The sequence below is a fragment of the Myotis lucifugus genome, unplaced genomic scaffold, assembly GCF_000147115.1.
Source record: "Myotis lucifugus unplaced genomic scaffold, Myoluc2.0 scaffold_422, whole genome shotgun sequence".
Taxonomy (NCBI): Eukaryota; Metazoa; Chordata; class Mammalia; order Chiroptera; family Vespertilionidae; genus Myotis; species Myotis lucifugus.
The window spans coordinates 653,029-665,987 of record NW_005871470.1 but is presented as its reverse complement, the minus strand read 5'-3'; the positions used below and the strand labels follow the sequence as shown (position 1 = coordinate 665,987).

Here is a 12,959-nt window from a genome sequence, read left to right as displayed (position 1 = left end):
TCCACGCCCCTTCCGTCGGTGCAGATGCCCCCACCCCGGGGCTGGGCACAGGTGGCTCCCTCATCTAGGTGCTCACAGCCCTGCGGCCCGAGACTGCTGCCTCGGCGTCTTTAGCCCCACAGCCACTCGGCTCCACCCACGGCCCAGAGCTCCAGGGACTCGCCACCTGTCGCTGCCCCGGAGATCCCCGCCGGCACCCGGCCAGCGCCGGGATCCCGAGCAGCGCCTCCGCCCGCCAGCGCCCCCCACCCCGCGCCTCCGCCTGCCCACTCAGCGGCGGCTTTTCTTTCTTCCAATTTTCTGTCCCTTCTCTGTGTTGGACTCTCCAGTTGCCTCTCCCCTTTCCCCACACTTGGGGCTCCTTGCTTCTGGAGCTGGGGCAGCCCGCGCTCCCACCTGCCGCCTGAGCCCTGCCCCCTGCCCGGTGGAGGGGACCGCTGCCCCGCCGCCTCCAACTCCTGGAGGTAAGGACCGCGCCCGCGGCTGTGCCCCTCCCCAGCGCCCTCCGTCCCTGCTGGGCAGGTTTTCTGAAAACAAAATTCCGTTTCAGAAGGGATCAGGGGAAGGGTGTCCCTCTGCGGCGGCTGCAAGCCCTGACCTTTCTGATAACCGGGGTGCAGCCTGCGGGAGGTCTCCTCCCGGACCGGAGATGGAAGGGAAAGGGTGGGAAGCAGGAATCCGGATGCGGACCTGGGTCTGTAGCTGATGCCCTTGGGTAAGCGCGCGCCTCTCTGTGCCTTGGGCAGCGCCTCCTGCGTTCGGCCTGTGGGAGAGTGAGTAAGAGAACCATCTGCATGTTTTCATGGGTCGGACACAAATGAGCGCTTAATGAACGGAAACTCTCACCTACTTTAGCTGTTTCCACTTTTCAGAAAAAAAGTGGGAATGCTTTAACCTCGAAAACAATACTGTTATATAATATGCATCATAGTATATAGTAACACTATACATTACATATGAAGATTCGTATATAAGTATATGTGTATGTGTGTATGCACACACTCACACACGCATGAATGGTAAGTGGTGGAGGCAGGGAGCATAGGGTAGTAATGGACATGCATGTGGAGCCCAGGCATATTTTTTTCTCACTCTGAGTGAGAGTGAGGGCGCTAGATCTCACGTAAAACACATGTTTCAAGGTGTCAGGGGTAAGAAGCATTTCACAGGCAGATGCAACAATGGGTCAGATGCTCAGCTTTGGATAGACTCCCCAAAGCATATATTCTGCCTTCATTAATTTAATGCCTTCATTAACTCAGCAAAAAAATAAGCGAGCAGACATAAAATGATAATATGTCAGTTAGTGAACAGTGCTGTAAATAAAAAAACCAGGCAAGGTGGGAGGGCGGGGAGGGAGGGCCACGTGGAGCCCACATGCTGAGCTGACTGTGCATGGGCGCTGGGGAGGGGCTGCGCAGCCCGGGCAGCCGCTGTAAGGGACGATGGGACTGCGAATCCCATACAGAAGTCGTGAGTAGCTACTTGGGAAAAATAAGTGAAGTTGACCTCATCTGCATACCAAACAAATAAAGAAAATACAGGTAAGTACATATTTGACCCCTGCGGGGAAAGGAATGTTCTAAATGGTAAAGTAGCAATGGAAAAACCACAAAGCAAAGGCAGGACAGGTGGACTGCACAAATATAAACGCTTCCAGATGTTAAAGCATCGAAAGAGGAATTAAAAGGTAAACCGAACAACAGGTTGTAGAAAACACTAAACATCTAAAAATGGACAAAAGGCATAAAAAGACAGTTCATAAACATAGAAAACTAGCTACAAAATGCATGACTAATATTTTGCTTTCTTTATACCAATAGAAATGCATATAAAAAACATGAGATACTTTGTACTAATTTGAGTACCTAATTGAAGAATGAGAATGTTCAGTGCTTACTTGGGTGTGGTAGGCGAATAATGAATTATTACTGCATTTCTGGAATGCTGTATGCATTTACCATGTTTAAAATGTATTCTTTGTACTGCCATATAGTGACACCAAGAAAGTAAGAACTATAGATAAATAATAATAGCTAACCTGTAAGTGATATTTATTATTCACCAGATATTTTGTAATAGCAATTTATGTAACCTTCACACCAGCTCCAGGCAGTGGTGTTGCTATTCCCTTCCATGGCTAGATTAAGTGAAGAACCGAGAGGGTAACTTGTTCGGCACCATTCAGCTAAAAATGAGGAGAGCGAGGATGTAAATCCAGCCCGTCTGGCAGCACAGGCCATGCTTCAGAACCTGATCCAACTGCCTTACATGGGAACATGGCTATGGGCCATTTTATCATAAAACACATGCTGTAAAGCATAACATCCATATGAAAGAATATGGTGTGACAATTAAAACAGTGTTGACAAAGATTTCTGCCACGCAGGAAAATGCAAGATAGGAAATTATTTAAAGGTCATCTTAGTTATTTGAAAATATATAAAGTACAAGAAAACATGCTAAATACAGTATTAGACATGTTGATATTATTTTCTGCTTTTCAATCTTCATTTTACACATGTCCTTTAATTGGCATATATTACTTTAGAAATTAGAAACATTTTTAAAAAGAAAGGAAAGAAGGAAGAAATTTTAAAATTATGTAAAAGCAATAAATAATATCAACATCAAACATAGCACTAAAAAAATCTCCAGAATTTCCACATGCAAGAAATTTAATACTTATGTCCTCTTACATATATTTTATAACTGCTATCTATGATATTTTTCAGAATAACTTTTAGAAGTTAAATTTTATAATTTAATATCTTAATCTTTTAAATCCACAATAAGTACATTAGTAATTTTATATATACTCAGACATAGAGCAGGGAAAATACCAACTAATTTGTATACTGGAATCTTAACATGTTTCAAATCGAAACTGAGTGAAGTTATCAGAATGATGAGTTATCTCATAATAACTTCATCTCTTAGTAGACCTTGAAAATTTAAAAAACCACAAACCAAGAAAATAGCAGTGCTCTTCATAGGCAGTGTCAACCTTAACCAGAGGAAACAGCACTTTTCATTCTACCCTAGATAAGAGAATAGATAATAACAAAACATGTGCGTGTGTGTGGGGAGGGGCTTATTTCAAGCCATAGAAATATTCTAATTTCATTATGAACAGCTGGTACTTTCCATACATCCTTATCCCTTTTGTCTTTACATTATTGATTATTATCTCTTGGAAATGACATCAAGTGCTTGGTTATTTATTCATAAAGATTGATGTAAATGGTTTGGCAGCTTAGCCATTACATAATATCCAGGATTTGGGCATTAGCGGGTGTTGGTGGTGGTGATGGTGTGTGTTTTTGTTTTGTGTTGTTTAGTGTGCGAGGCGAGTTGTAGCTGGTGAGAGAATTACTTTGGGCTGAGAGGCTTCATGCACCCAACCCAGGAAGTCTTGGTAAACATTGGCTCTTGGATTGCTCAGTGATTTTGGAGACAGGCATTCTTCCCATCTCCGTCTTGGAATGAGCAAACAGACTCAGACTTTTAAGTGACTTGCCCAAGGTTGCACAGTTTGTCATAAGCCCAGAGACCAAGCCCTTTCCATGATGCTGCTCTTCCTCAATCAGTAAAGGGAGGTGTCTGGTATAAAAGAAACATGGGATTGCTGGCTGGTGTGGCTCAGTGGCTGAGCATCAACCTATGAACCAGGAGGTCACGCTTCGATTCCCAGTCAGGGCACATGCCCGGGTTGTGGGCTTGATCCCAGTAGGGGGTGTGGAGGAGACAGCAAATCAATGATTCCCATCATTGATGTTTCTATCTCTCTTTCCTTCCCCCTTTCTGTCTGAAATCAATAAAAAATACATTTTTTAAAATAAAAGAAACATGGGATTGTTTATTAAAAACTCGGACCTGGTATAGGAGCCCCAACGCACCCTTCCTACATATTCTACCTCTAAATTTGTAATTAGTAGGACAAAACTTGGGTTGGAGTAAGAGCAAAAGTCAACTCAGATTTGAGTTCTTTGAGTCTGTTTCTGTCTGGAATGTATGCAGTTCCCACTTTGTCTCTCCATTTTCCTAAAATAAACACATATGGGCATATGAGTGCAGAAACATGCACACACATCCATACACCTATTTCTCCTTAATGACTATTGATGAATGCTTACTATGTGCTAAGCATTGTGCTGGACTTCAGGGAGACAGTTATGTAAAGTAGACTTAGTTCCTAACTTCTGCAACTTGTGTTCTGAAGCAAGAAGATAGATGAGAGAAAAAAAACAACTGGAACTCACACACACACACACACACACACACACACACACACACTCCTACAGGGGCAGGATGTCAAACATATTTCAGTAATCACAGACTGCATTCATAGAATAGCAGATTTTTTATAAATACAGTTGTTCTCAACTTTGTTCTTGGAGGCAAGATTTAGTAGACCAAGCCTAAAACACAGGAGGCTCTCTGTATTAGAAAATTGTATTACCAGGGATTTCTTCAGGATGCCAAACTTCATTGCACTAAAATTTCATTAATTCTACTTCCTGAAAGTTCCAAGAAGACTTGGTGACTAGATGAAGGTCTATGAAAATTTTCTGGGTCCATTTTTAAAATTTTGTGTGCCAGATGTTTAAAACCTTCTTCGTAAGACAGGTACGTTTTTATGTGAAAGTTCTAACTGAACCTGACTTATTCTGTTTTCCAGGAAAACTTTTTGAAGCAGAACCCTAAACCATGCCTCTGGGACAACTGCCCTTGACGCTTTTGGTGCTTATGTTTAGGGGCACCTCAGGTAAGTCATAGCAAAGTTTTGCTGCTGGTTTTAGAAGGCGGCTATAGAAGATGCTGAATTTATTAAAATTAGCCAGTGGTTTTAAATTTAGATAGTTGCCTAATGTTTTGGTGTCTCTGGCACAGAAACTAAAAACCCAGAGGAGTGGGATCAAATAAAGAACTATATGGGTTTATTGGAAAGAGGAAAAGGTGGCCCCCGAGTTTATGTAGAGAGAGCAGGTGTGAAACCTTGCATCCTGAAATAAATTACATTTGTCTGGATGAAAATCTGCTTCGTGTTGTTTGAAACGGAATGTCACAGATGACTTTTTTACTGACTTTTAGAACATTCTACACAAGTTATCTCCTTCCCAAAATGAAGGCAAAGATCCATATCATAATTTAGAGAACACAGGATGTTCATGGGAATACCTTACAAATATTAAGGAAAATATTCGAGTCAGAGCAACTACTAGTATATATGAAAGACACGTCTCAGGCCAGGGAACTCAAGGAAGCTTTATGGCAGGTGTCGAATACCAATTTTAATTTATTAGCAGTGACTGCTTGATGATTTTTAAAAAAAGATTTTAAATTGATTTTTAGAAAGAGAGGAAAGGAGAGGGAGAGAGAATCATCCAGATGAGAAGGAAACTTCTATGGGCTGCCTCCTGCATGCCCCCTACTGGGAATTGAGCCTGAAACCTGGGCATGTGTCTGACCAGGAATCGAACCGGCCACCTCTCAGGACGTGGGATGCAGCATCTGTACCCACCTCCGCGCCTACCCGGCAGTGGCTGGCTGGACTGGCTGCGTGCAGAAGCCCCTCTAAAGCCTGGTTTCTGGCGTCTTCTGCATGGAGGCTCCTCACTAAGATGTTTTCGGGAAGGTGTGGCAACCCTGTGTCTTCTGTGGCTTCCGTGTGAGGAAGCTGTCCTGTGCAACACCTTCTTTTACAAGATTGCACTGCATGTGCCTGCCTCCTGGGGTGGGGGCCAGGCGCTGCCCTCCTCTTTGGGAGGACCTGTTGGAAGCTCTGCCCTCACTTATGTTCTGGAAATGCCTGTGTTGGGAAATTAGCTATGTCATCATGTGTTTGATTTTTTCCTTTTATTTTGCTAATTTTTTGAAGAAACCTGTACTACACGTTGTCATATTAATGCTGTTGAAGGAGAACCTTTCTTTCTGAAATATTGCCCATTTTCTCCTGAGCATGAACCAAGCACCACAAAATGGTTCAAAAGAAATGAGTTACATGAACCGGTTGAGCTACACTCGAGCAGTTCACCCAGAATTACTTTGCACGATTATGTCCTGGAGTTTTGGCCAGTTGAGCTGGATGACAGTGGATCTTACTCTTTCCAGAGGGGGTGAGTATCCTTTCTCTCTGTTAGTGTGTGCGCGGCGCTCCAGGACTTGGTTCGGCAAATCAAATGCACTGTAATCTGAAAGGTCAGGCAAGCCAAGCATTTAGTCTCCCCTACTCTTCCTACAATAAGAAACAAATGCTTCATTATTGAAAAAGTAAACTAAATGTTGCCCCTGTGTTTATGTTCCTAGTGGTCTTATTGAAATGAAGACAATAAAAGATTCCCTTAGAATGGTTTCCTTTTAGGGTATTCTTGCCAACAGTAAGTGAAGACTGGGTGGCATTTGTTCTCAGATTCAGCCGGGCTGCAGTCTAGAGCTGCTGGTCAGGGGAACGCGTGGCTGGGCTCGGATGTTGTGAGTGAACAGGGGCAGTGCTCGCTCCTGGCAGTGTGCGCAGGCTGCGGGGTGACAGGTGTAGATACACCCTGGTCTAGTTCTCAGGTGTTTGCTGAGGGCCGGCGGCGGCAGTGCCTGGAGGAGGTGTGCATGGCAGCCGATGACATAGCTCTGCCCAGGGCCGAGGGAGGGGCGCACCGAAGGGCCTGGCACAGCCTTCTCCTGGCACCAAGTGTGGACACCCAGAGTCAGAACATGTCTAGGAAAGGAGGGAACCGGCTGAGCGTGCCAACTGCTGAGCTCGCTCTCTTTATCCTTTGTTTGGTGAGGTGGGAGGGGGGTGCCTGGAGAGGCATGTCCTGTGGTGGGCGCTGGTGAGGACGTGGAGGTCCGTGGGTGTCAGTCACTGTGCGATCTTATGTGTGGACATGGGTATCTATGTGTGCAGGTACTTTCTAGAGCTCTGAGACCGACCTAGAGGAAACAGCTCAGCCGGGGGTGGGGACGGTGCCAATGTCACCAGCACCTGGAGTGAGTCCTGATCGCAAGTGCGTGGTGAAGGCAGAGTCAGATGCCCCAGTGCAACCTGGCGCCATACCTGCGGTTTTCTGGAAGTGAGGTCATTGGGTTTGTTTTTACTTACAGGCACCAGAGTCAAAAAGAAGTTCAAGAACTCTTGTTTTTTAACCAGTGAATTGTATGTGACCTTTTAGGAGAGATGATTCCAGAAATGAGTCACAGCTGGTCTTTTCACAGTAACTAGAGTAAGCACTGGCTGTCAGGGCGAGGAGCACTGCTCCTGAGCCTGGGGAATGGAGGCAGCATGGAAATGAACCGGGCAGAGAGCACGCGGAGGGGTCCCGCCTCCCCCAGCGCCACTCGCAGACAGACAGGGACAGAGGGCATGACCTGTCCCCAACACGGAAGGTGGAACACAGCCTGCATAGGGAGGGAAGTGGGATCATCAGAGGTCGGATGGCAGAGAGGGGTGTGGGACCAGGAGGCCGGGCGACGGGAGCCCAGGTGCTCACGGGCTGTGGTGCTAAACTCTGAGGGGCGTGGAGGCTGGTGAGTGAGATGAGACTAAGCGATGGTGGAAAGAGCAGGCTTGACAATGGCTTTGAAAGTCAGTAGGAACCTTGAAGATACAGACTTTCTGACGGTGGTACAACTGATGTGTGTGCACACGGGCAGTGGGCGCCTTGTAGTGAGTGAGGCCTTGGGTCTCCTGTGGGATTGGTCCGAGCAGACCTTACTCCTGGATGGTCCCCTTAGAACTGCAGCCCTGGAATTTTCAGGAAACGATGGCTAGTGATCACATTCCTCTGGAGATGGATACTCCACTCCTGCAGCGACAGTCACTGGGTCAGATCAAGTTTTAAGGAGGAAACCCACTGAGAAGGGAGGGATGCAGGAGCGTCCTTGATCTTAGAGGTAAAGACGTGAAGGCGGAGGGAACAGCGCCTGCAGATCAGGCGCAGGCCGAGCAGTGGTGGGCTGGTCTCTTCCAGGGCTTCTGTGTCGCCAGGGGTGGTTCTCGTACCAGGATGACCGGCCCTGACAGGGCTCAGCTACACGCCCCCCTGGGAGCTCCTCGAGGCGCAGGGCGCCCCTTGTCTCAGCACTGGGCACCTGGGCGCGGGGCAGCGGTTAGGGGGTGGTGCTTGCTGAGTGATAGCGACTGAGGCTGCAGAGCAGGAAACAGCCTGACCGGAGAGCGTGGGGAGGCGTCAGCAGCTTTCCCAGAGAGATCCTTTAAACAGGCCTACCCAGGGCCGGCCCAGCAGGGAGCACGCGGCCATGCCTGGGGAGAGGCGCAGCTGCTCCACACTGTGTCATGGCCGCTGACCCTCCTGTACCCCTGCCCCGCGCCCTGGCTCCCAGCCCAGCCGATCCTGTATAAATTCACACTGATTGTCATAACATAGTCTTTTCCAAAACACTCCTGTTTTCCAAAACACTCCTGGCCGTTAGGACCAAAATCGATGGGTGTGCATCCTGGCGATGGCTTCCCAGGCATGTGACACGGGAGTTGTTTACCTTCCCCTGAAGGTTAGCTTTCTCACTTACCTAAGGCAACAGTCATCCCGCCAGTGCCAGTGCAGCCGCTGGACCCAGGGGTGCCAGTGGTTCCGTTCATGGAGACTCAAGGGGAGCTGGGAGCGCCTCCTCGGGCAGACTGTGTTCACACACACAGGGCACCTGCTGGGTCTGGTACAGGACTGTACATACTGCGTGCGCAGTTTAAGCAAACATTACATTGCAAACCATTGTCTTTTAAAAACATTGCAAAATTTCTTTCTTTTAGATTTCTAATTTCTAATCAGAAGGAACAACAACATCTATTGAAATAAACTCTGCTCAGTGAGGCACAAAAGTGCTGATAGGATACGCGAGGGCAACTGACAGTAAGAGAAAAGCATTGGCTAAGCGGCCGAGAAATGCAGACATTCAGGAAGCACGCTTCGCCCCGGGAGGCCAGCGCCGCCCTCCTGCCTTGGGTTAAGAATTCCTGAACTTGTTTATCGCCAAAATCTTTGATGTTTTAAACATTTCTGGTCTGCAGTGGGCTTTGTGTGTGTGTGCGTGTGCGTGTGTGTCTGTGTGTGTGCACGCGTGGGTGTGCTTTAGGGCCTGCTCAGGTTTATCTTTTCCCCAACTTCTACCCCCATCCCATGACAGTTAAATTTCTTGCTACGCTGAACCTGAAAGAGGCAGAGCAGAGTTTGGGCAACAGTAAATGAGTCTCTTTATACAAAAATAGGGGAAAAATGTTGTTGCATTGATTACTCAATAATGGTATTTGCAAAGTCCCTGTACTAATTATAAAATATCTTTAAACCTTTATTTCATAGAAATCATACTCATGATTGGAAACTGAATGTCATCAGAAGAAGTAAACACAGCTGTTTTACTGAAAAACAAGTAACTAGTAAAACTGTGGAAGTTGGAAAGGCTTTGCAGGTGGACTGTAGCCATAGTTACTATCAAGACCTGGTCCACAGAACGGCACTGTATAAGGTAACACATTCAACATGTTCTCACTTCAGACTTGGTAGGAAAGACAAAACTCCAAAATGAGGGTCTGGTGGCTGTGGAGCACTTTGTTCTCAGGACATGTGAGCTGTGTGACCGCAGGCAGCTCGCTGGCCTCTCTGGGTGAGGGGGCCCCAGGGCTGCTGTGATGAGCGCCTACACATGAGGCAGGGGGCACTGCTCCTGCCTGATACTAAGGTTCAGTAAATGACAAGGCTTCCTCTCTCTTGTCCTTTACTAGTTTGTGTTCTTTTTCAATAAATTAATTTTTAGAAATATTAGTTTAAAGATTTTATTTTCCTCTGCCACATATACTTAAAATTTTAAATTCTATTATATACACATTTTTCTGATTATATAATTTCATTTTATAAAATTGGAAGGTAGAGAAATGAATAGGAAGGTAGCAGAAATAACTCATAATCCCATCAGCCAGAGACATTTTTTCTTGTGTAAACATCTTTTTTTTAAAGTGGTATTTTTAATGGCTTGTATTTTTTCTTTATTCACTAAAAATTATATTGTGATTATTCTTCCATATCTTTAAACATTCTTCCAACACGAGATTCCATATGTATGTCCTTGTACCTGACTAACCCCCTGTTATGGACATTTGTTAGTTTCTACTTTGCACTATTATTACTAAGACTAGAACAAATATTAATCCTATAAGTCTCCGAGTGTCTATATGACTATCCTCTAACCAAAAAGCGTGGAATTATTGGATCAGAGGCTAAGAGCAGGTGTGTGCCTTTCGACACACATCAAACTCCGCGCCAGGGGCCAGGCCACCACCCCCGACATGCCAGCCTTCTGCAGCTCTGAGTAGCCCCCCCACTCTTCTTAATAACAAATTAAATATTTTTGTGTATTAATTGCATCTTTGTATTATTTCTTTTGTGGATTGTCTACTTTCTTTGTCTATTTTCTTCAGTTAATGTACCTTTTACCTGTTAAGTTATAAGAGCTCTTTTAGACAATACTATAGAGATTATTATATAGAGAGATTTGTATACACTCACATGTATATTACATATACACATGCATTTGTACACTCACATGTATGCAAGTACAACATGCACACATACATAAACAACATGCATGCACACACACAACCCAAATTATATCATTTCTGTAGAAGCACAAGCCTGAAGGCCATGGTTGCGGAGCGGAGCTGAGAGAGGGTGGTCTGCACAGAAGACCTTGGGAAGATGAAACCGATTTCCTAGGAACGTTTGTTTGTTCCTTTTGCGTGAACACTGTTTCCTTGTGTTTTTCAAGGACAGCTCTTATGCAAAGTGTTTTCTAAATGTCGGAGCCGGTCTGCAGTTGACTTGACCCCATTTCCTGTCAAACGTGCAAATGTTTGCATCGCATGACATGTGAGGCTCGGCGTGCGGGCCTAAGCAAGCCCCACACACACAGGCCACTTAGAGCGTGGAGCTGGAGGGTGCTCTTAGCTGGACGCTGACCTCAGGGCTCAGTTCACAGCCTGTTTACAGATCCTGACCTACTTGAGGGAGGGGAGCGAGGACGCTGAATCAGTAAACAACTGATTGGAAAAATGAAGAGTCTGATTTTTCAACATGGCTGGGGGAAATCAGTCTGAGTTTAAACATTCGGTGTCTATAGAAGCAATTCCTGCAGTGAGGCCATGTGGGTGCCTCCCAAGCCCACGCTGAGCCCTCTGCCAGGTGCCACCAGCTTGGCCGCTTTGAGAGAGGAGCGTTTGGGGACAGGCACACAGTCAGAATTAGCAGTTTAGTTCCTGTTTTCCCATCTGGTTCTGAGATCGCTTCATAACCTACCTATGAGTGAAGAGGACTGCAAAGGTGGCGTTCATGTTGTTAATCCCTCTGCCACAGGTGGAAGTGTGCGATGCAGAGGTGTGTGCGTGCGTGTGCGTGCGTGTGTGTGTGTGTGTGTGTGTGTGTCCTTGGACTTGAATATTCTCCATGCATTTCTAATCAGGCCACTGTCTCCTGGCGCAGGACGTCAAAGGGGTCCCTGCTAGGTGCTCAGTCCTCAGAGTCACTCGCTCCCATGCCCCTCCCCCTGTCGTGAAATAGAATTATGTAAAATTTTGAATTCTTATAATATAACGTTGCTTTTACCTAAAATATTTTAACTTGCTTTTTAAAAACAGAACTGTGAAGAGATAGAGAACAATAAAAACCCATCTTTAAAGAAGAATGCAGAGTTTAAAGACCGGGGATATTACACCTGCATGTTTTTCCTTCATCACAATGGAAAACTATTTAATGTCACCAGCACCTACAATATAACAATAGTTGAAGGTAAGAGAAGTTTTAGATTGGGGAGAAACAAATGTATCTTAGCAAAATAGAATATTGTTTCTTCTAAAGCAGTACAGGGGCGTGGGGGCCACACCACTCGTCCAGATAGAAGGCGCCCAGCCCCGGGCTGTGCTCACTGTGCCTGGGACTCTGGGATGGTAGTCAAAGTTCATAAAGGCGACCCTCCCCGAGTCAGCTCCCTTATTTGGTTTTTGAATAAATTGTGGGGCCTTTAATTGTTAAGCATATGTTTTCCCTCAACAAATATTTATTGAGGATGCTGTATTTAGTAACCTCTGAGCACTGGGAGGGGGCGGGGGCAGGGAAATAGGAAATGAAGTGAGTAACATACTCTCCTCAAGAAACGGATTGCCGTCAGGAAAGGTGAGGAGCCACACAGAGCTACGCGCAGGGGTGAAGGGTGCCGATCCGCCCCACAGTCAACCTGGGTAGAACCTTTGGTTTCCCCAAAACTCAACGACGAACAGCTAGGTCTTGGTGAGAAGCCTTACTTATCACACATATTTTGTTTGTTATGTGCATTATGTTCTGTGTTCTTACACTTAATTAAGCTAGAGGGGAAATGTTATTAAGAAAATCTTAAGGAAGAGGAAGAACATTTGCCGTATTTAGTGAAAAAGTCTGCATATAAGTGACTTTTCCATGCAGTTCAGACCTGCATTGCTCAGGGTCACCTGCTCATGAGCCTGGAGTCACCTGGGAGGTGGAGGGAGTGCAGAGTGAAGACGGGTGAAGGGCACTGCGCCCTGTCCAGGCTCTGGTGACGGGCGGCAGGAGGCATGTGGGCCAGGAGCTTGAGGAGAGGTCGCCAGGAGCCAGGCCTGGGGCGGGAGGGGCACTTCTGCTTTACCATGGACCCAGATTGTATATAGTGGAAAAGCTAAGGCCTGGGTTTTGAGGGCTGGAGGCTCAGAGGTAACTTCACTGAACCTTTCCCAGGGGAGCTGTCCTCCCCATGGCCGGGTCGGCTCATCCAGTTGTCTCTGGGGAATGACCATGGACGTCTCCAGGTCACAAAGGCCCAGATTTTACTCTTTGGTTGTTGAGAGTCATTTTCCCCACTGAGTCCAACATGCCTCCTGAAGCCTCTCCTCAGTGACACAGGTGCTCTGGCCCCTGACGTGTTTCCCCGACGCTCTTCCCGCGTCT

General features: G+C 46.3%; 1 protein-coding gene across 1 annotated transcript in view; it reads left to right on the top strand.

Annotated features, from left to right (window-relative positions):
• Window positions 1–257: 257 nt before the first annotated feature.
• Window positions 258–12,959, top strand: part of IL18R1 (interleukin 18 receptor 1) — a 33,647-nt gene continuing 20,945 nt past the window's right edge. Inside the window, exons 1-5 of the mRNA XM_023743980.1 lie at window positions 258–464; window positions 4,682–4,768; window positions 5,882–6,119; window positions 9,312–9,477; window positions 11,639–11,789. Of these exons, the coding sequence (XP_023599748.1) occupies window positions 4,711–4,768; window positions 5,882–6,119; window positions 9,312–9,477; window positions 11,639–11,789 (613 nt within the window). The 5' untranslated portion in view covers window positions 258–464; window positions 4,682–4,710. The remainder of the gene's footprint in view (window positions 465–4,681; window positions 4,769–5,881; window positions 6,120–9,311; window positions 9,478–11,638; window positions 11,790–12,959) is intronic.